Source organism: Elephas maximus, chromosome X, assembly GCF_024166365.1.
Source record: "Elephas maximus indicus isolate mEleMax1 chromosome X, mEleMax1 primary haplotype, whole genome shotgun sequence".
NCBI classification, from domain to species: Eukaryota; Metazoa; Chordata; class Mammalia; order Proboscidea; family Elephantidae; genus Elephas; species Elephas maximus.
Window position 1 is genome coordinate 161,842,453 of NC_064846.1, and position 22,708 is coordinate 161,865,160.

Sequence of the window (22,708 nt, forward strand, 5' to 3'; positions counted from 1 at the left end):
TTGGTGTTTATTTCTCACCCTCTGGCTTGTTTGTGTCCAAGAGTCTGAATTACTTGCTACTCGGTCTGATCAGAAAAATATGAACCAATGTCCTCTTCTGTGAGGTGTCAAGCTGATAATAACCTCGGCAGCCTATGGTATGTCAGCTAGGAGGAGAGCTGACATACCCTCAAAAGCAAACTGCTTCTGGTGATCCTTGAAAATGAATGTGGAGGAAAAAAGGTATTTGCTGTGGTCAATAGCTATATAATTCCGTATGCCAGATGCTATGCTGATTTTCTCAAATAAAAATACCACATCAGAACAGCAACTACAGTTAAAGTCACTAGCTACTTAAAAAAAAAAAAAAGTCACTAGCTACTTAAGTTTATGATAATCTACAGCCAGTGTCCAAGATCCTTCTTCTACCTTTTACAAAGACTGAACAGGCAGGTTAAATAGGGGGGCAGGAGTGTGATAGGCATCACCACTCCTGCAGTCTTATATTTGAAACGAACATCCTGTTTCTCAACATACTTTCACTTAACTAGTTTTATCATCCATTGATAATTACTACCTACAAAAATTATCAGTGTGGCATTTGGTTAATGGTGATTTTTTATTTTCATCATTATATCTACATTTATTAACTAGAATTCTTCTGTAGGGATGAGTTGTCCCTTTATCCCCATTTATTTATCCAACCATCTCTTTATTTATTCCAATTATTTATCTATATCAGTATAGACTCATGGATATTTATTTTATTCTGTGTGTTATAATTGATACTATCACTATTTTGTTGCTCAGATTTTCCTAGATTTGACCACTGGGAGCTCCTTCAAGTTGGCTCCATGTCCTTTCAGCATGTCCCCTATTATTTTTTGAGGACTTCCTTGCTTTCTGGCCCCACAAGATAGTCTAGGCTTATCTTGTACTTTCACTGCCCCAGTCTTGGAACAAACCATTTCTCCAAGGAGCCCTAGTTCCTTTTCATTAGAGAATGGTGTTTAGAAACAAGATCTCAGCAGTGAGTATGCTCAATGTTACTAGAGTCCTATTGTTTCTAAGGCCCTCCCAGCGGACAGAGGTAGGAAACATATGTTTGTATACTCACACATACATACACACACAACCTTTATTTTCTATTTATCCATCTGCATATATGTGTGTATGTATTCATATATATGAATTTATACCGATACCTTAGATTCTCATCTAATGCCACAGGGTTCATTCTAGACTTCCCCCTTTCCTTATTTCCAACTCCTTTCTCCAGCAGTGAGAAACCTGGCTTTTCTTATCCACAAGATGGTTATTTGCTCAATATAGTATACACATATAGTAGTGTCAGAATTGCTAACTCATTCCCTTGTGAAAAATGAATTTACCAACTAGAGTAAATATTTGTATACAGTTCTCTTTGTCTTTAGCCCTACAATCAGAATACTGTTTTCCACCTTCCTGCCACTGCTTCAGGCACCGCTGTTCCTGGAGGAGCTCTTGGCTTGAGGATGGGGTCTCAGACCTCCACATTACTGCAGGAGGAAGAGCTCGAGGAAGTCAAGCAGGAGACTGGCTTTTCCCACAATCAGATTCATCCGAATCTATGGGCGGTTCACTAGTCTGGACTGAGGAGAGAATGGGACTCTCAGCTGGGAAGACTTCCAGCAGATTCCAGATCTTGTCATCAACCCATTGGGGGACCGTATCATCAGTGCCTTCTTTCCAGAAGGAGAGGACCAGGTCAACTTCCGTGGATTCATAAGAACTTTGGCTTATTTCAGACCCACTGGCTGTAGTGAAGACAGCAAAGATGTGAATGGGCCAGAACCACTCAACAGCAGAATGAACAAACTGCACTTTGCTTTCAAATTATATGATTTGGATAAAGATGGCAAGATCTCCCATGATGAGCTGTTACAGGTGCTATGCATGATGGCTGGAGTGAATATCTTGGAAGAGCAGCTTGGGAGCATCACAGACAGGACCATCCAGGAGACCGATCTGGATGGGGATGGTGCCATATCTTTCTCAGAATTTGTTAAGGTTTTGGAAAAGGTTGACGTAGAACAGAGAATGAGCATTCACTTTCTTGACTAAAGACTTTGTTCTCTATTATTTAAGAACTGGAACTTGAGAGTCCTGCCCACCAACCTCACTTACACCCCATCATCCCCCTCTCCCCAAAGTACTACTCTGTAGCATGGCAATCCCAGATATATTCTGTCAGCACAAATCTGCCTTTGGTGTAACAGGGCATTCCAGAATGGCACACACAGTCTACTTCTTTTCAGTATCCATTCACAGGTTCTCTATTTATAAATATCATCTCCCCCTGTTCTGCTGCTGAATGCCTCATATCCATCCAGTTTGAGAAATTGAGAGAGGAAATCAAGCCAAGAACCAGCCAGCAAGGTCTTTCACTGCGTATAGACAGTAGCCACGCTGCTTCCCTCCAGCTGGACTTGACCATGCTCCTTCAGCCATTTTCACATATGCTTTGCTTCCTACTTCTCTGTCACCCAATGTGGCCTTCATTTGGTCCTTCGGTCTCCTTGCTTTTTATTACGCCTCAAACCCCTCTCCGTCCTACTTGGCACCCAAAACTATGCCTGTTAAATGTATTTCTGACTTGGCAGGATAATTTGGTAGGCTGGCAGTTTTTATTTACCACCACCCTTAAATGGGTCTCTGGGATGTTCCCCTCTAGGAGCTTTTTGGTAACTACCACTTCTCTCAGAAGAATGTGACCATGGCTTGGTCCCCTGCACTCCTCTCTGTCATTATAGGGCTGCTAGATGGAGTTGTTTTTGACAGGTGAGTGGTGCAGAGCCAAATCTTCTAGGTCATCTACCTGGCCTCTGATTCTCAACATATATACCTATGTGGTTATTCATGTTAGTGCGGCGCTGACTCTTCAGAAAACAGCCATACATCTGGAAGTTTGCTTAGTTTTGGGACACCATCACCACCAGAAGGGCTGCTCTGACAATATGCTTGGGGATTTTCCCATGGCTTTCTTAACAAGGAGGCTGGACACCCTATAAAACCTCCCGTAGTCACACCTCTGAAGCATGATTTACACCTCAGTATTATGCGCACTGGAAGGCTTTTCACTGCATAATTCCAAGTAGAAAGATTAGTATTAAGGAAGTACCTAATCTACCCAGTCCAGGAGATTTAAAGATTGTCCTTACTGTCTTGAAGTTTTGAACAAAATTCTCTATGAATTTTACACTTGGCAGATGCTTATGCTGGAAGCTATAGTCAGCTCCTAATACAGGTCCAAAGCATTGAATGTATTGTAGCATTAGCTGCTGATGACATTGGCTTCCTAGCTCCTTCTGTACACCGCTGCTAATCCCTTAGAAACAAGGGGTCTGACACTGGTGATACAACCTGAGGTGGCATTATAGTTCTTTGAGCAAGCCAGAGCAACTTCTCTGCCAAAGTCAGCTCAGTTTAGACCTCATTGAATCAGGTTGTTTGCCGTCCTGATATCTGCCTGTATGAGTCTATTCTTTCATATATCAGCCCTTGGCTGACGTTCTCTAACTCACTGCATGTTGCTTGCTTGCTTCATTGCTTAAGAAGTCTACCCCAAATGTGCAAACTGTTCTTTAGGAAGGGAATTGCTAAAGAATACCACTGCAAAGGGATGGGAGAGGGGTGGGAAACAGGGAAGTGGCTAGGCTGGATGGCTCAAGTATAAATGAACGTGGCCCTTGGGAACAGCATTTTTTACTGTTTATGTATTAAGCTGTTTATGTTTGGTTCCCAGCCGTGCCCAGACAACTCACTCTTTAAGTCCTTTACCAGTATAAAGCTATGTTTTCTGTGGTGAATTAAAGAAAGGTTGAGTTGCTGTCTGAAAATATGGATTAGGAGAAGTTTGTTCCAGTTTCTTCTCTCTGCAGCCCAGATCCACAGTGGCCTCATGTGCCAAAGAAATGATCTAAACTTAATTTCTCAAAGGGTAAATATCTGGCAAGGTTTATCTCCCTTCTAACAGGAGAAACATGCATATGTCTCTAGCTGTAGAATTTCAGAATCCAGGAGCAGAAAAGGAGATGTTTTATCTTCTAAGGGGTCCTTTCCCTGAAATCACCTCCTTTGCCACCCTTGATAAATGAGGACTCCCAGATGGCCTTTAAATAGGAGACACCCCTTGAATTTTCAAATGACAGAGGGTTTTGTTAAGCTAAATTGGCTAGTCCAGTTTCCTGTGAGTTCCTCTTGGAGAACTTCTGCTTTAAATGTCAAGAAACCACGTGCCCCCTCGTTCCACTTGTAGGTGCTATGAGGTTACTTTGGAGCCATCACCAGATGTCAGCAGACAGATGACACTTTTTCCTTTGAAAATTTAAAATATCCCATGGTGATCTTAAGAGTTTGCTGCAGTGCCCTGGGGTGCCTCAGCACATAGTTTGGGAACCACTGGTATATAGCTTTCTAGCTTTTTTTCCTATGCATGTGTGTAGATATACATACACATTCATAGATATTTTTTGAGATCATACTATACACAGTTTTATAAATTGCTTTAAAAAAACTGGTGGTAAAGCATATATATTTTTCCATGTCATTGTTCTTCTAGAATACTATTTTTAATATTATACTCTGTCCTATGGCTATACCAGGATTCATTAAAATAAGCCCCTATTGTTGGACATTTAGGATGTTTATATTTTTTTTCCTGTCATAAACAGTGCTTTGATGACCATTCTAGTGAATAAATCTTTGCATACACTCTGATTATTGACTTGGGGTAAATTCCTAGATGTAGACTTGCTAAATCAAAGGGTATCAATATCTTAGAATTTTGGTAATTGCCCTCCAGAAAGGGTGTAACAATTTGTATTTCCTCTAGTCTCATATGTGAGTTTATATTATAGACTTTTCATTTGATGGTAAAAGTTTTAGTGTAAGTGATTGTGAATATAGTTTCAGAAATTCCTGTATTTCAGGCACTGTACTGGACACTAACACACACACACACACACACACACACACACACACACACGGGTTTTACTGGACACTAACACACACACATTTAATCTTATTTACATAACACCATACTAAGTCTTCTTAACAGCCTTGTAAAGTTGAAATTATTACCCTCATATTACAGGTAAAGAAAATAGGCCTCCAAAAGATAAAACAGCTTTTTCCAAATCACACAGCTAATAGGCTGTAGAGCTGGGATTTAAATCCAGTTAGACCTATGATCTTATCACTGTATCACAGATGCCGCGGGGACTTGATTGCATAACATGACAATAGTAATGTCTAATACTTACTAAGTGCTTATCATGTATCAGGCACTGTTTACATGTAGTAACACATTCAATCCTCATGCCAAACCTATGAGACAGCTACTGTTATCTCTGAGGCACTGAGATCAGCAACTTGTCCAGGGTCACATAGATAGCAAGTGGTAGAGCTAGGATTCCAACCCAGGCAGTTTGGCTTCACGGTCCATGCCTCAAAGACTAAGGCACGATGTGATAGCCTGCAGAGTTGTAGAAGATTGTATGTAAGAATCTCATTAGAAATGCTTTTTAAAAGGAAATTAAAAATAGCTTAACCAAGTCTCTTACATGAACGAAGGACAGTCGCTGTGTAACAAAATATCTAGCCAGCAATTTGGCTGCAAATTTCCTGTCACTTTTTATACCTGAAGCCAAGGAAACCCTGGTGGCATAGTGGTTAAGAGCTATAGCTGCTAACCAAAAGGCTGGCAGTTGGAGTCCGCCACGCGCTCCTTGGAAACCCTGTGGGGCAGTTCTACTCTGTCCTATAGGGTCGCTATGAGTCGGAATCGACGTGATGGCAACGGAGTTTGTTTTGTTTTTGTTTTTTTAAATACCTGAATTTCTTCTTGCAGCAATATACAGCCCTTGTAAGCTTAATGCATAGCACTGTGTTCGATTCTGAGGGCTAACTTGGATGGAAAAATCCTCTAATGAACTTAGTGACCCCAACTCAATTGAACAAATGAAACAATTAAAAATTTCCCCAAGTTACTTGGTATTTCTTTCTGCATTATCATTTAAGGGGGCACACTTTCCAAAGCTTACATAAATAAGTGTGATCTAGAGTTCTCTCTTGTTGATGTTTGTTGAGTAAATGAAGCGCCCTCATTCCTATTCATTATTTTTCCTATAGTCTTACTTTGGTGGTGGTTGTTAGTTGCCGTCGAGTTGATTCCAACTCACGGCAACCCCATGTGTGCAGAGTAGAACTGCTCCATAGGGCTTTCAAGACTGTGACTTTTCCGAAGCAGATTGCCAGGCCTGTCCTTTGAGGTGCCTCTGGGTGGGTTTGAACCACCAATGTTTTGGCTAGTAGTGGAGCACTAAACTGTTTGTGCCACCCAGGGACTAGTTAAAAAAAAAAAACCCGTTGCCGTCAAGTCGATTCCGACTCATAGCGACCCTTAAGGACAGAGTAGAACTGCTCCATAGAGTTTCCAAGGAGCACCTGGTGGATTTGAACTGCTGACCTTTTGGTTAGCAGCCCATAGCGCTTAACCACTCCACCACCAGGGTTTCCAGGGACTAGACATTATGTAAAATTATGCAGATTATGAGAAAGGGTTATATTTTTATATCATTCCTGTAAGAGTTCAAAATTCTTCCCCCTCCTCCCCCCAAAAAACCCAACTTCATGAGCCACAAAACATGAATGGGAAAAATATTTTTGGCATTTTTATGCAGAAAATGCCTCATTAAAAGCAAATGCTTCAGCAAGCAGATTTGCGCTTAATAAGAACTTGTGTTGAGTTCTTGGTGACAAATCACTAGCATGCAGAACTGCTCTATATAAAGAACTACAAAGTCTTAAGAGGCTCTCACCCCTTTCTTATCCTTGGGCTGCCCACAGTACAGCAGTGTAGTGATTGCAACATGGTATTTAGTATACACTTATTGATCAGTAAAGGACATGGTACCTACCATCCAGCTGCAAGCAGAAAAAATGTCAATATATTATCCAATATCACTCACTGCTTGATCTGGCTATGTTATGTCGATTCATTTAGATGAATTCTTCTGTTTTTAGCTGGATGTTTGGCAACGTGTGACCCAAATAGTCTTCACATATTTTGCACATGTCAAAGCCATAAGAGTGAAGGGTTTGTCATTATACATACCAATTCAACTTCAGATAAAAACCTCAACGTGTATTCGCACTGTTGTAACTTCTTTAGACTTTGGGCCTCGAGCCAGAAAGGCGTACAGACTTTCAGGAAGGTGGTGTGGGCTGACTTGGTCACAGACACCACGGCCCCACCCTTCAACAAAGCCCTACTCACCTGCGCTAAGTGCTGACTGTCCCCACTGAGGCCCCAGAAGGCAAACCTGGCCTGATGGGTTTGCAGGAGTTCCCAGCTGGGCTCAGCTTTGTCCCCTGTAATCTATACTCGGGGACCCTGGCAAAGTTACAGCCACACCCACCTGGGCAAGGCCAAAAACACCAGTGGTTATGACATTGCTGTGGCACTAAGTTACCCTGCAGAATTAGCCTCCTTTATAGAATGGGAAAGTCCAAAATGATGAGATGATTCTTCTTCAAATGGAATTTGCTTACATCATTTAAATCCTTTCACAAGTGCCCTAAAGAGATTTTTCAGCTCAGCCCCACCGACTCAGCCACCTCTATCACTTGAGTAGTAATAATAGCAGTGTTCATCGTAGTTAACATTTATTGAGGTTAACCACTGTGCTACTAGGGCTCCTTTTGGGGGGGCGGGTTTTGGTACCCTGTACTAAGCTCTTTACCTGTTTTTGAGTTAATCCTCAAACTCTTTAAGTTAGGTATTATTATTATCCCCATATTATAAATGAGGAAACTGAGGGCAAAAAAATGTGAAGTTGGCAGTTTGAACCCACCAACGACTCTGTGGGAGAAAGATGTGGCAGTCTGCTTCCATAAAGATTACAGCCTTGGAAACCCGATGGGGCAGTTCTGCTCTGTACTGTAGAGTCACTATGAGTCGGAATTGACTCGATGGCAATGGGTAACCTATTCTAAATCTTTCAGCTTGTACGCAGAAGTGCAAACATTTGAAGCTAGATTTTTTTTTCTGATTTTAGAGTCCTTAACTATTACTGCTTTACTGTGTCGTACAACCAGTTAACTAAAAAATATATCTGCATCCCCATTCTATTCCAAAAAAAAAGAGGCATTCCTTTCAGGAATGAAAAGGGAAAAATTAAGTTTGTTCCCAGATGCCCATGCTGTGGTCTCTCAGCTGACACAGCCTTCCTCACTGGGAGGAGGGAAGCTGACTCCCAAGACTCCCAGGACAAACTCATGTGACGGGGCCTAGAGTTCCTGATGAGTGAGTACGGGGCTGCCAGCTGGCCAGCGAGCTTACCGTTAGGAAGTGACGGTCCTTTGCTTCGCGCCTCCTCTGGCTGTGAGCTGGTGGGTAGGCTGGCAGTGGAGGAGCAACCATAGAAAGCGGAGCAGCAGCTCTCTGCTCTCTGCGATCGCTCCGGCTCCGGTGTTCTAAAGAGCAGAAAAAGCGGTGAGACTGAAATACATTTGTCATTTTCAATTTCTCTTTCCCCCTTGGGAGTATTAGCAAAAGGCTGTAAAAAAAAAAAAAAGTGAGTTTTCGCTAATCTAGCTAATTTGTATACCAAATAATATTTTCAGAGTGGTTCCTAACAACTATAACTTAACATTAAGTTGGACAAATACATTCCAGTGGATTCATCTCATAATCTGTATGAGATGGCTTGCTTCTGAGTTTCAGAAAAAGAAGTAAATTTCTCAGTGTGCCTCATTTCAAAACAACATGAGCAAAAGAAAGAAGAAAGGAACAAAGAAAGAACATAAGAAAGAAAGAAAAAGGAAAAAAGAACAAAACATTCTAGAACAACTGGTGGAAGGTGTGCTGACTTCAGCGCTGGAGGGGAAAGCAGGTCCAGCCTCTCCAGAGCCGCCCAGGTAAGCCTGAGACCAAGGTCCATAGCCATCCAGTGGGGCGCTGGAGTCAGCTCACACTGGCTCCAGAGAGCTGATTGCTACATATTCAAGAATTCTGTGAGCCAGTTGTTAAAGTGTTGGTAGCTGGAAATCCGCCACAGTGAGAGTATTTACATCACAGCAATTGGCAAATGCTACGCATCAGGGCTTTTATTTATTTCTATAATTTATTTTTTCTGGAGAGCCAGCTGATCAATACACCACTGCAGCTAAGCTCTGTCCCCCGTGAAGCTCTGAGGACTTTGAAATCCTGGAATCCTAGAGAAAGTAAAGTCATCCCAATGACGATAGCTGTCTGATTTAGGAACAAAGCCACCATCAGAGAAGAGCTAAGAAATATCCATATGTGGGATGAAGTGGTTCTGACTTCCTAACAAGAATCACCGAGACCCCAAGTACCCAATTTGGCATTCGAGGTGTCTCAGTGAGCCCCAAAGTACACCATGCCGAACACACTGGCCACACCAAAGGCCACTCTACCTGCCAAAATCCAGCCCACGCTCATATCCAGGGCCTGAAGTCTCTAGCGACCCCCTCATGATCACGGTACATAATTGTGCAGCAGATTTGCAGATTTGTCCTTCTGTTATTTAAAATCGCTATTACTCAGTACTGAAACCCTGGTGGTGTAGTGGTTAAGAGCTACAGCTGCTAACCAAAAGGTCAACAGTTCAAATCTACCAGGCGCTCCTTGGAAACTCTGTAGGGCAGTTCTCCTCTGTCCTGTAGGGTCCCTATGAGTCGGAATTGACCCGACGGCAGTGGGTTTGGTTTTTATTACTTAGCACAGCTAGAATAATCATCATAATGCTCCGTATGTATTGAGCAATTGGGATGTGCCAGAGATACCCGGCTAAAAATGTGAAGTGACCATCTCAACAACCCGACGAAGTAGGCACTAGTGCCACCTCTCTTTTGCAGATGCCTACACAGGCTCAGGGACAGTAAGTAACTTGCCGAGCCATCAGTGGCACAGACTGGTCTGCAGTGTCATGCTCTTACCACTGCTTCTGCTTAAAGGCCCTGTAAGGGCCTGACACACCTTCTCATTCATCAGAACAAGACTGCTTTGGGTCAGATACATTTAATTATAGTTATATTTTTGTGCTATGCTGTTCCAAAAAAAAAAAAAAGAAAGAAAGCCCAAACCTGTTGCTGTCGAGTTGATTCAGACTCATAGCAACCCTGTAGGACAAGGTAGGAAACCCAGCTTCACAGGGTTTCCAAGGAGTGACTGGTAGATTTGAACTGCTGACCTTTTGGTTAGCAGCCAAACACTTAGCCACTGTGCCACCAGGGCTCCATGCTGTTGCTAGGTGCCATCAAGTCGGTTCCAACTTACAGTGACCCTATTTTCAACAGAACAAAATGCTACCCAGTTTTGCGCCATCCTCACTATTGTTGCTATGTTTGAGCCCATTGTTACAGCCACTGTGTCAATTCATTTCCTTGAGGTTCGCTGACCCTCTGTTTTACCAAGCATGATGTCCTTCTCCAGGGATGGATCCCTCCTGACAACATGTCCAAAGTGCATGAGACGTAGTCCCGCCATCCTTGCCTCTAAGGAACATTCTGGCTGTACTTCTTCCAAGACAGACTTGTTCATTGTTCTGGCAGTCCATGGTATATTCAATATTCTTCACCAACACCTCAATTCAAAGGTGTCAGTTCTTCTTCCTAGGTCCTATTGCTTGTTCTTGACTGGCCTCCCCAATGCCAGCCCCTTTCCGCTTTGCTTTATTTAGTATGCTGTCCCCTAAACTATAACCAAGCTCTCGTGAGCTTCCTGATTACTCTCCATGTTTGATTTGACTGTCTGTGGGCCTCACTGCCTGACCTTTGCTGACTTTTTGAGACAAATGTCATCCTTGTCAAAGTGTCATCCTGTGGCCTGCATCCAGGGCCACCCTCATTTTTCTCTACAAGCAAACAGTGGACTTCTCTAAATGGGCAGGGCAAGTAAAAGCTTTTGTATTCTTAAATGCATAAAGAAGAGTAGAATATAGGTGCCATTTGTTAGGATGAGGTGGAAGGAAGGAAGGAGTCATAAGGGAGACATCAGCTCAATTTCCCATTTAATTGCTTCCCCGCCACCCCCCCTCCGCCCCACCATGTTCTCAAATACACTTCCCTCATCTGAGCTAGGCTAGGGGTAGGCAGGCTAGGTTAATGTCTCCCTAATAAAATATACATACATACATACATACATACATACATACATACATACATATATATATATATATATATATGGAAACCCTGGTGGTGTAGTGGTTAAGTGCTACGGCTGCTAACCAAGAGGTCGTCAGCAGTTCGAATCTGCCAGGTGCTCCTTGGAAACTCTATCAGGCAGTTCTACTCTGTCCTATAGGGTTGCTATGAGTTGGAATCGACTCGACGGCAGTGGGTTTGGTTTTGGTTTGGTTTTACACACACATATATATATATGCTGGTGGGATGGGTGGAACATTGGTCTACTAGAATCTGAAACTGCAGTAGTATCTTGGTCCTTATTTCACTGGACCAAGTAAATTTAAATTCCAGCCCTGAAACTTGAAGAGAAAGGAAATATAAAATATAACTCTTTTCAGTCACTTATTAATTTCTTTCTCCCTGTCTTACAAACATACGTGAACGATGGCCAAGTATAAAGGCATTATTGGTTCTAAGCATTAAAGAATTGCTAAGAAAAAGGAAAAAAAAAAAAGGAATCGGATTCTAAATAACTTGAAATCCATTTCAGTGCTACTTCCTCCAGGGAGCCTTCCCTAAAGTTCCATGCTATTTTCAGGTGCCTTATCCTCTGTGCTCCCATATCACTGTTTTTTTTTTTTTTTGTCCTCTGTGCTCCCATATCACTGTGTTGAAATTACCTGGTTACTTGTCTGCCTCCCTCACTAGACCAGGAATTCCCTGTGGGCAGAGACTAGATTTGATTGTGCTTTGAATTACGGGTCTAGACTGGCCCTCAGTACAGTTTGTTGAAGGGTATGCTATTGAGCAGATCTTGAAGACAGCCAATTTCTAGGGACTAATCCCTCAGTCCTCCAGCTGCTTCCTTGGAGCCTCCTTTCCGAAAGGAGCACAGAGGCGCTGCTACCTCAGCCTCGGTGTCTGTGCTTCATAATCCTCCCTCCTGGTGGAAGGAGGCATTTCCCAGCTGTCCAAATAGAGAGCACACAGGGACGCTTACTGTGGCATTTGCCGAGCAAGGCATTTGAATGGTAAGCCAAACCCCTTGCCATCGAGTCGATTCTGACTCATAGAGACCCTGCAGGACAGAGTAGAACTGCCCCATAGGGTTTCCAAGGCTGTAATCTTTATGGGAGCAGACTGCTACATCTGGTGGGTTTGAACCACTGACCTTTCAGTAGAACTGCCCCATAGGGTTTCCAGGGAGCAGCTGGTGGATTTGAACTGCCGACCTTTTGGTTAGAGGCCATATCACTTAACCACTGAGCCACCAGGGCTCCAGTTGAATGATAAACAAACCAAACCCATTGCCGTCGAGTCGATTCCGACTCATAGCGACCCTATAGGACAGAGTAGAACTGCCCCATACAGTTTCCAAGAAACACCTGGCGGATTCGAACTGCCGACCTTTTGGTTAACAGCAGTAGCTCTTAACCACTGTCCCACCAGGGTTGCCAGTTGAATGATAAGCCAGTGTTATTCATCGCCACCAGATGGCAGAAGTGGATTATTCTGACAAATACACTGCTAAACTGTGTTTCTTGGACAAGGTTTAAAAAAAAAAAAGTCACTTTCTAATTTTAATTCTACACTGCATGTTTTTAATTCTGTGATGCCTATAATTCCTGTTTATGGCTGTCTGCAGTGCTATTAAAACTACTACACCCAAGATTTGCTATTGAGCCAACCACAAGCAAGTTAGTCTGTGGAGGGCAAGGCTCAGCTCTGCTGTCTTCCTTCCAAACCCCAGGAGGCCCCATGTCCCTCTCTCAGCCCCAGGAGGAAGTTCAGAGAAAATTGATATTGGCACTTGCCTGTCCTTCAGTTCTGCCATTAAGTCCAAACCTGTCAAAGCAGTGAAATGTGATAGCTTATGAGCAGCTTAGTGTTTATCTGGTTGAATCTCTCAAAATCCAATCAGAGATAACTTATTAATAATAATAAAGGGATAGAAATAATTATGCCTAAAGGGCTAATGTTGCTCAAGCTCTCTAATAATGGGATAAGACAAAGCATTTAGTGAGAATTATCAGATTCCTCTGTAGTCATCCTGTTCCCTCAATGCTCAACCAGTTTTCCGCAGTATTTGCTTCAGTTCCACAAACATTCACTGAGGACCTACTATGTGTTAGGTTCATGCTAAGTGCTTAAAAAAAAAGTAGTAAGATAAAATCCTTGCCCTTGAATTGCTTCTGGATTAATGGGGGAAGACAGGCCCCTAAGTGGTTAATAATAAGAACACCCAGAATATTATGGGAAGGGCACCTGATCCAGGCTGTAAAGGAAAGGGGAAAGTGTTAAGGAAGATTTCCAGAAGGAGGTTTACACTAGCAATTTGTTAAAAAAGAACTCTGTAGCCAGCTCTAAAACTGAAGTGACTAATAAGTATGCTAAGGAGCCCTGGTGGTGCAGTGGTTAAAGGGCTCGGCTGCTAACTGAAATGTTGGCGGTTCAAACCCACCAGCTGCTCCAAGGGAGAAAGATGTGTCAGTCTGTCTCTGTAAACATTATAGCCTTGGAAACCCTATGGGGCAGCTCTGCTCTGTCCTATAGGATTGCTATGAGTCAAAATCAACTGGATGGCAACGGGTTTGGTTTTTGGTTTTAATAAGTATGCCAGAGATGTTTCCAGGGGACTACTGATCATAACGTTTCATTTTCACAGTATCACTTTGTCTGCCATTAATAACCAAGGAAAATGTTTTAGAAACAGTGGTTTAAGTGTTATTAGCACCTACTGGATTCGAACTGCCAACCTTTTGGTTAGCAGCCATAGCTTTTAACCACTACGTCACTGGGGTTTCCATTAGTAGGTTAGCTCTTTCATTAAAAGGAAAGAAGACTAGCTTCAGGGGAAAAGGCAGAAGTCATGCATATGTAGAAGAAAATAAAATGAAAACACCATTTGTCATTTTATTTCTCCATCTTGATAATGACATTCAAATATTTTATTTGAATTTTAATACTTTTGCAAAATACCGTTTCTTAAAAGAGTTTAGGAATTTTGGAACAAAGACATGGAATATGCAGGCACCATCTGTCTCCACAGCAAAAAACCTAAAGGCCAAGAAAGCTGGCATGCCAACTTCTGATACCCAGTTCAGGGGGCTCAAGAAAGATGATGCTAATTTTTAATCCCCTTGTCCTAATTAGCCAAGGACAGGAGCCATGCTACAATGCACAAGATGACCTTGAACAATGAAGTGTCCCAGGTCCCACATAATATTCAGATGGCGCATCAGACATTCGTGTAGGGGAAAAGCCTAGAACTTAATTCTGAGTCAAAGCTAATTCCCTTTTAATTATAAACCAACTATTTTTTTGTTGCTCATGTTCAATATATGCCAAATACATCAGTTGTGATGGCTGTGTCCTCCTGCCCCTTGGCTCCTTCATTTCCCTATACTTGTTCAGCCTGGCTTCTGACTGTCTTCACTTCTTTACCCAGACCTAAACTCCTGACTGCTTCATTATGTCTTCTAGTGTAGTTGGGCCTGGGCATTTGCATATTGCAATGCTATTATAAATAATTTCCCTTATAATTCCTCTTTATTACCATATTAAGCCATAATGCTATTTAAAATTATATATAAAACCCAAAACCCATTGCCTTCGAGTCAATTCTGACTCATAGGGACCCTACAAGACAGAGTAGAACTGCCCCGTAGAGTTTCCAAGGAGCACCTGGTGGATTCAAACTGCCAACCTTTTGGTTAGCAGCCTGAGCTCTTAACCACTATGCCACCAGGGTTTCCAAAATTATATACATTTATTATTAAATTAAATATTATTATAATGTAAATTTACTATATTTATATATGGAGCCCTGGTGGCGCAGTGGTTAAGAGCTCAGCTGCTAACCAGAAGGTTGGCAGTTTGAATCCACAAGCTGCTCCTTCGAAACCCTATGGCGCAGTTCTGCTCTGTCCTGTGGGGTCACTATGAGTTAGAATCGACTCGACGGCAATGGGCTTGTTTTTCTTTTTAATTTATATATAAATGTATTAAATTAAATACTATTTGTAATCGTTTATATATAAAACCAAACCCCTTTGCCATTGAGTCAATTCTGACTCAATAGGCAGGTTATATTATCCATGATTTTTTAACTTCCAAGTAGAAAAGGTCAAAGTCCATGCTATAACAAGGGTGGTGTTGGGACTGATGGGACAGAAAGCCTCTGGAGGAGACCACCTCTGAGTTCTCTCCCAGCCTCTGGTAAAGCCACCCCAGCCCAGGGTCAGTCACCTCTGCGCAGAGCTTGCAGGCTCTGCCGGGCGTGGCGGTGCAGCTCCTCCACGCACGGTGGCCTGGTGGCTGGCAGGAAGATGTTTCTCTGCTGGTGCCACGGTGCTCGGTAGTACACGTTTAGCTTACTCTCGATGTCCAGGTTGGAGACAGCTGCAAGAGAAAGAGAGAAATAGGGGGTTATACATCAGTGTCTTTAAGTTGTGCTGTTGGCAGCCTCCAGGGTGAGGTGGGGGTAGAGTCCGGTGGCTTAGGCGGCTGCACTCACATTAAGAACAAAGTCCTGGCTGGAGAAAGGTTTGAACTTTACAATATGATCTCGACAACCTCTGCCCAGAGCCAAGGAGTTGGGAGACCCTGGGACACCAGCTATCTGCTTTGTGACCCACTAACTTCCTCTCCACCATCACTTCTCACCCTCTCTGGTGGCTCATCAACCTGGAGTAGCCCCTGGCCAACCATGCTTGGGGAGGAGAGGGTGTCCTGCCTTCCAAGAAAGCAGAGAAAAGCCTCAGAGATGAATCCACAGGGCTGTCCTAGCTCCAGTCTTTTGGCCATGGGCTCTCAGAATTAGCCCATTCCTTGTCTTCTCTGTCTCCTGCGGCCCTAGACTCCTGACCTCACTATTTATCCTTATTCTGCCTTCACCTACCAACTCCATTGCCTGCTATCTTTCAGAGCATTGCCTCAGTTTCCCTGGCTTCACCCAGGGGGAGCACAGGCATTATCGTAGGGGTGATGGTATAATGGAGGGGAAGCACAGATAGTGCTGCGGAGGAGGCAGCGTGGGCCCTTGGGCTCACCTGAAAAGCCTCCTTTCCCCCAGTGTAGCACTTAACCTACTATTATTGTCTCATTGACACAGTGAGCCAAACCATCCTAGGATGGAAATGACTCTAGGAGCCTAAAATCAAATCTCAGGGAAGCCAGCTCTTAGAAACCAGGAGGGTTCTGTGGGGGAAATTACCACACAGAGGAACTCGTTAAACCCTGGGCAGCCTGTCAGCCTCTGGTGGGTGAGAACTGCCCAGTCTGCTTTACCCTCCAGACCCACTTTGGCTGTAGAACTAGGCCCACCCCTGTTTTTCCATCTCATCGCCTCTATCCACTTTTCTGTTTTTTCCCAGCGTGTGAGTTTGGGGCGCTCTGCCTACCAGTTTGCCCTTGTGCCCCAAACAGGCTTTGGTTCCTGTCTTACCCTTTTCCTTTTGAAGTCTTATCTACCATTTCACTTAGTCTGAGAAGCCTTATATGGAACGCGATACTCTCCCAGATAAAGTCAGATGACAAATGAAAAAGAAGGGAGGATCATTTCATAGAAGGGGAATAGAAGAAAGAAAACTGGAAAAAACGCAACCTTTTCTTAATTCAGCCCCCTCCGACTACTGCATTAATGACCAGTTATTTTGGTTTTGGTTCAGTGTTTCTTTTTTTTTTTTTCCTAGAATAATGCATCATAACTACAAGAATTACCAATAGAAACAAAGATATATTTCCATTGTGATCCAGGGCCCAGGCTCCTCCTTTGGCCTAAATTGCCTTGCCTGCTGCAGTTTCCCATAATCCAGTAGTGCTAATTCAGGGTTTCTCCACCCTAGCACTTTTGACATTTTGGGCTAGATAATTTTTGTTGTGGGGAGCTGTCCTGTGTACTGTATAGCAGGAACTCTGGCCTCTACCAACTAGATAGCAGTTACACATAGGGGCATTTGGTGACAACCAATAATGTCTCTAGACATTTGGCAAATGTCTCCCGGGAGCAAAATTGTACTGGGTTGAAAATCATTAGGCTAATAGGAAGGGTATGCAGATTTGATCTTTAGCTTTACAACTCTATGATTCAGCTCACATTTATCTAAGGGGCGCCCATACACATGTATTCTGAAGTGAATTAAATAGTTCATCCGTTTAGACACTAATGAGTGCAGTGTTAACCATACTGTTCGGTACCAAGAAACAAGAAGATTACAATACAGTCCCTGAATTTGAGGACACAGAAACAAATATTAACAGTATAATGTGACAAAGGCCATACTTATTGTGATTGGCTGAATAATGGCCTCCTAAAATATCCATGTCCTAATCCCCGGAACCTGTGAGTGTTACCTTACATGACAAAAGGGACTTTGCAGATGTGATTAAAGATATTGAGATGGGGAGAGTATCCCAGATTACCTGGGTTTGGCCTGATATAATCACAATGGTCCTAAAGGAGGGACATACGAGGAGTCAGAGTCAGACAGAAGGTCATGTGGCAATGGAAGCAGAGGGACAGAGAGAGACTGAAAGATGCTAGGCTGCTGGCTTTGAAGATGGAAGAAGGACGCCATGAGCCAAGGGAAGTAGATGGCCTCTGGAAACTGGAAAAGGCAAGCCTCCAGAAGAGGCCAACCCTGCTGACACCTTAACTTTAGCCCAGTGAAACTGATTTCAAACTTTTGGCCTCCAGAACTGTGAGAGTAACTTATGTTGCTTTAAGCCACAAGTTTGTGGTATTTTTGTTATAGCAGTAATAGAAAATGAATACACGTATAGTGGTTATCAAGTTCGGGCCTGATAACCAGATGGGTAGCTGAGATACACAAGTCCCAAGGGGGCACCAGAGGGGGTATCCAAAGGAAGGTGACCCTGTATGCTGGAGCTTGAAGGAAGAATAGGAGTTTTCATGGAGGAAACAGAGATGAACATTGTGGGCTGAGGTAAGTACATGTACAAAGGCACAAAGAGAGGGGTGTGTGAGGCTTGCACATCCATGTGTGGCAGCCCTGTGGGCAGACCAGACTGCTAGAGCCAGGGGCAAATGAGTCCTGTCTGAGGATACATAGCTCATGACAAAGATGCTGAAGAAGCATCACGTGGGCAAGGTCAAGGGGAAAGCCCCATGCCTATGAAACAGCACTGTCCAATAGAACTTTCTGAGATGATGGAAGTGCTCTATGGCTGTGCTGTCCAAGATGGTGGCCACTAGCCACACTGGCTATTGAGCACTAGCAAGTGGGGAACTGAATTTTTTATTTAATTTTAATTGATTAAAATGAAAAATGTAAATAGCTAGATGTAGCTTGTAGCTATTATATTGGACAGCACAGCTCTCAAATAACTATATTGTTAGTTGCCATTGAGTCCGTTCCGACTCATGGCGATCCCCTGTGTGCAGAGCACTTAACCCTCTGTGCCACCCAAGTCTATTATGTTCTCTTATCTTGCACTACAGGGCAGATTACTCCCTTTGACCTAGGTTTATTTTTCCTGAATGTTTAATCTCCAGAAAGAATTCAGACTCAAGGATTAGAAATCCCAGGATTATCTCCCTGGGTAGCGGAGAGTATTTTTAGGGGAGGGGTCCATGGAGCCAAGAAATAAAGGCAGCAATTTTTCTTTATCGAACTACTCTATAACCTCAACTGTCTTCTTGGAAACCGTAAGTGCTTGGTGAATCAGTCAGATGTCACTGAATCCTGGGGGCAAGAGGGCCTAGGAGGAATCACTGAGGCAGAAGGCAACCTCTTCAGACCTCAGACCAGGTGAGGAGGCTTTAGGGTAGAAAGGACTAGGGCAGAAAAAGAGGGTCGTATCTGGGTCAGAGCTTTCCCTCCTCTCGTGTATCAAGCAGGGGGAGTTTGGAAGACAGGTTTTGTTTAGCCACCCTCAGAGGAATGCTCTGGTTCAGTGACTGGAATTGACCAAAGTCAGCCTCTCCCTGGGCACAGAGGTCAACTCACGCCCAGTAGGGCAGAGGTCATTAACAAACCCAGCAGAAGTGACTGTGAATTCATGTGCTAGTGACAGCTGGGAGAAGGGACAGAAGAGCAAGCTTGTCTGCTGGAAGGGGGGTGGGCAGAGTTCAGTGGGCAGTCCCAGAGGTAGAGGAGGTTCTGAGTGGCCTTCGCCCAGCCCCATTCCTTCTGGAAGGCAGGAGCCAGGATGCCAGGCTGGGCCCAGGTGACTCGGGGGTAAACCAGAAGACTCTTATAGCCCCTCATACCCTCAGCATTGCTGACTAGAAGCTCAGGGTGTTCACCTTTGACAGACCCTCAGAAACCAGGTCAGGTAGCCATGGCTGCTCACTCTCTGTATGGGGAAGAACTGAGCTTCTGCCCATTATCTCAGTGTCAATCTGAAGAAAAGACTCATCAGAAATGCTAGTCAAAAACCCATTCCTGGGCTCCAACCCAGACCTCTTCAACCCGAACTTCCAGCAGAGAGGCTTAGTAGTCCATGAAGAGTGGCCCCCAGATTATTTTTTATCGTCAAGCAAGTTTGAGAAACATAAAATGTGATCTGATGATGCCTCCTTAAGAGCCTGCGAGAGTGACGGGAGATAAGCCACATGGGGGAGGGAAGAGACTGCTGAAAACGGAAACATCCATGGCCCGTTTTCCGAGTAGCTCTTATGACCCAGGTACGGTGCTAGGTGCTGGGACACCGTGCAGAGCAAAACACACAAGAATCCCTGCCTTCAGGGAGTGTACGTTCTCTGGTTCTGTGAGAAGATGGCTTGGATGTGATTGCACCTGGAAGCCATGGATTGGGAGAGATGACCTCCAGCAGACGCTCTCTGTCTCAGTTCTATACGATTCCCTAGGGGTGGGCTAAGATCTCTACACTCGGGAGACCCCAACCACTGCAAGGTTATAGCCCCCAGTCCTCCATCTCTACCTTTCTGTCAGAGGTAATTCCAAATTAAAGACTAGATCAGCATAGCATGAAATAAGTATAAACAAATTCTGCAGAATTCTCTTTCCTCATTATTGAATATTATATCAAGTTATTTGAAAAAAGGATTTCTTTTTGGTGCCCCTGCTTTGCAGGGGCCCTAAACACATTCCTACTATGCCGGGTGGGCCATCCGATGCTGAGTTTCTGGGCTGCTAAACCCTGCCCACTGCTCAGGACTGTGGGTTCCCAGGTGCGAAGACTGATGAGTGGGTACCAACGTGAGCAGCCAAGTCATAGTGCCTGCGAGGACCCAGCTTCCACAGTGACAGCCTTCTGGACAAGGAATCCTCACCTCTCCCCATCCAAAATCTTTTTTCTTGATCTGCTTAACAGCTATAACGGATTTCTGCCACGCATTAGCAGGTGAACATTTCACTCATCAGTTGCCACGCTAGTGTTTATCTCTTAGACAGGGAAGGAAAGGAAAACTCTTGAACGCCTTTGCTCCTCAGTTATGTCATTTGGTTACAGAGCGTTAACTAGTATTACGTGTCCATTGGAGGCAGACAGACAGGCACTAATGGAGTTCTTCCAGGGAAAGCCATCCCATTTCCCTCTTAAAAAGAAAACTATTCCTTTTCCTGAATAACAGCTCAACCAAAGTTGAAGCCCCTCATTCCTAAACTCGCGGCACTACTGCCATTGCAATACTGCCCTGCATCCTCAGGCTCACTCTGCCCCATTTTCTTCCCTTTAAAAACAATTTACTGTAGCTGAGCCACACCCAGGCCCTGCATGGCAGCAGGCTGAGTATGCCCTGGTCTTGTTTGTTCTCATAAAAATGGCACAGGGGACAAGCAGGGAGATTTCTTCTCTGCTTATTTGGATCCATTCCAGGGCCCCTCTATGTAGGCAGAATTCTAAGATGTCCCCCAAGATTCCTGCCCCCTTGTGTACACTCCCTGTGTAATGCCCTCCCCTTGAGTGTGTGTGGGACCTGTGAATTATGTTATGTCACACAGCAAAAGAGATTTTGAGGTTCCTACTCGGTTGACTTTGAGTTACTCAAAAGGGAGATTATTGTCCTGGGTGGGTCTGGCCTAATTAGGTGAGTACTTAAAAGAGACAAGAAGCAACAGAGACATACTCCTATTGGCCTAGAAAAAGCAAACTGCCGTGCTTTGGAGAGGACCACGCAGTGGATAACAGTAGGCAGCGTCTAGGGGGCTGATGGCCTCAGTCCTACAACCTCAAGAAATGGAATGGCACCAACAACCAATGAGCTTGGAAGAGGACCCTGGGCCTCAGATGACATCACAGCCCCAGCCAACACTTTGATTTAAGCCCAGTGGGACCCTGAGCAAGAGGACCCAGCTAACCAATGCTCAGATTCCTGACCCACAGACACTGCAAGGTAAATAAATTGGTGTTGGTTGAAGCTGCTAACTAACATACCCTCCCACTGTTTTATCTATTTCCCTAGAGCTAGCTGCTTGCTTTGCCTGGTACTTGTCATCTCCTCCCCTCTGTTACTGCTCCCCAAAGAGGGGGCAGATAATGCCAGAGGATACAATGGGAAATAGGGCTGCTCTTCTCATTTTTAGTACAGCAAGAAAAAGGTTCTGTACACATATCATTTCTTCCCTGCAAGACTATAAGCTTTTATAGAGGCTAAGTGCATTATATTCATAATATCATGGCAACCTTACACAGCCCAAAAAGGAAAGCATTATTCCCACTTTATAGCTAAGGAAATGGAGGCTCAGAGTAAATTTCCAAAGTCACACATCTAGTGAGGAGAAGATTTGGGATGAGAAACCCTATCTGTTTGGCTCCCAAGCCGCTGCTCTTTCCCAAATCAATACTGAAACGAGTTTGACTAAGCTAAGGCTAAGCAGGGGGGCCCATGCGCCACGTAAAAAGTATCTGTTATTGTTGGGTGCCGTGAGTTGACTTCGACTCATAGCAACCCCATGTGACAGAATAGAACTACTCCATAGGGTTTTCTAGCCTGTAATCTTTACAGGAGCAGATCGCCAAGTCCTTATGCAGAGGGCTGGGGGGGTTTAACTATCAACCTTTTGGTTAGCAGCCAGGCGCTTAACCGCTGCACCACTAGGGCTCCTTCTAACTCCCCTAGAGTTCTTTTACCCCTAGAAGAAGTGCAAATGCCTATTCTTAGCCTCCTTCCTGGAGAGCCCCCGACCTCGCCTCTACCCCTGTTGCTGGCTCTCTCCCCATGTCACTCCTTTCTTCTCCCAAACCAAAAAAAAAAAAAAAAAACAACTCATTGCCATCCAGTCGATTCTGACTCATAGCGACCCCATATTTGAAAGGGGAAAGGTGACAGCTGAAATCAAAGTTCGAATGATGCATATAGTGAAAAATTCAAAACAGTGTGTCAGGTGACTCAGAAATGGAATTCTGAGGGAAGGAATTTCTAAAAATGTTCTTAGAGTGCCCGCAGGACAAACTTGCTCACAGACTCCTGCCCCACTACCTGTCGCGCCCGCCCCCTCGCACAGCGTTCTGGCCCAGGAAACATCCCTCCACAAACCATCCATTCTAACGCCCTGTGACAGAAAGCAGTGAGGAGCGTATTAGCACATTAATATATTAATGAGCATTTGAA

General features: G+C 44.0%; 1 protein-coding gene and 1 pseudogene across 1 annotated transcript in view; one reads left to right on the top strand and one right to left on the bottom strand.

Moving 5' to 3' along the window:
* The window catches only part of NHS (NHS actin remodeling regulator), a 376,533-nt gene that overhangs the window by 24,188 nt on the left and 329,637 nt on the right, over window positions 1–22,708 (bottom strand). Inside the window, exons 2-3 of the mRNA XM_049873363.1 lie at window positions 15,418–15,570; window positions 8,363–8,496 (exon numbers count right to left, since the gene is read on the bottom strand). Of these exons, the coding sequence (XP_049729320.1) occupies window positions 8,363–8,496; window positions 15,418–15,570 (287 nt within the window). The remainder of the gene's footprint in view (window positions 1–8,362; window positions 8,497–15,417; window positions 15,571–22,708) is intronic.
* On the top strand, window positions 1,494–2,082 carry LOC126069469 (calcineurin B homologous protein 1-like; annotated as a pseudogene).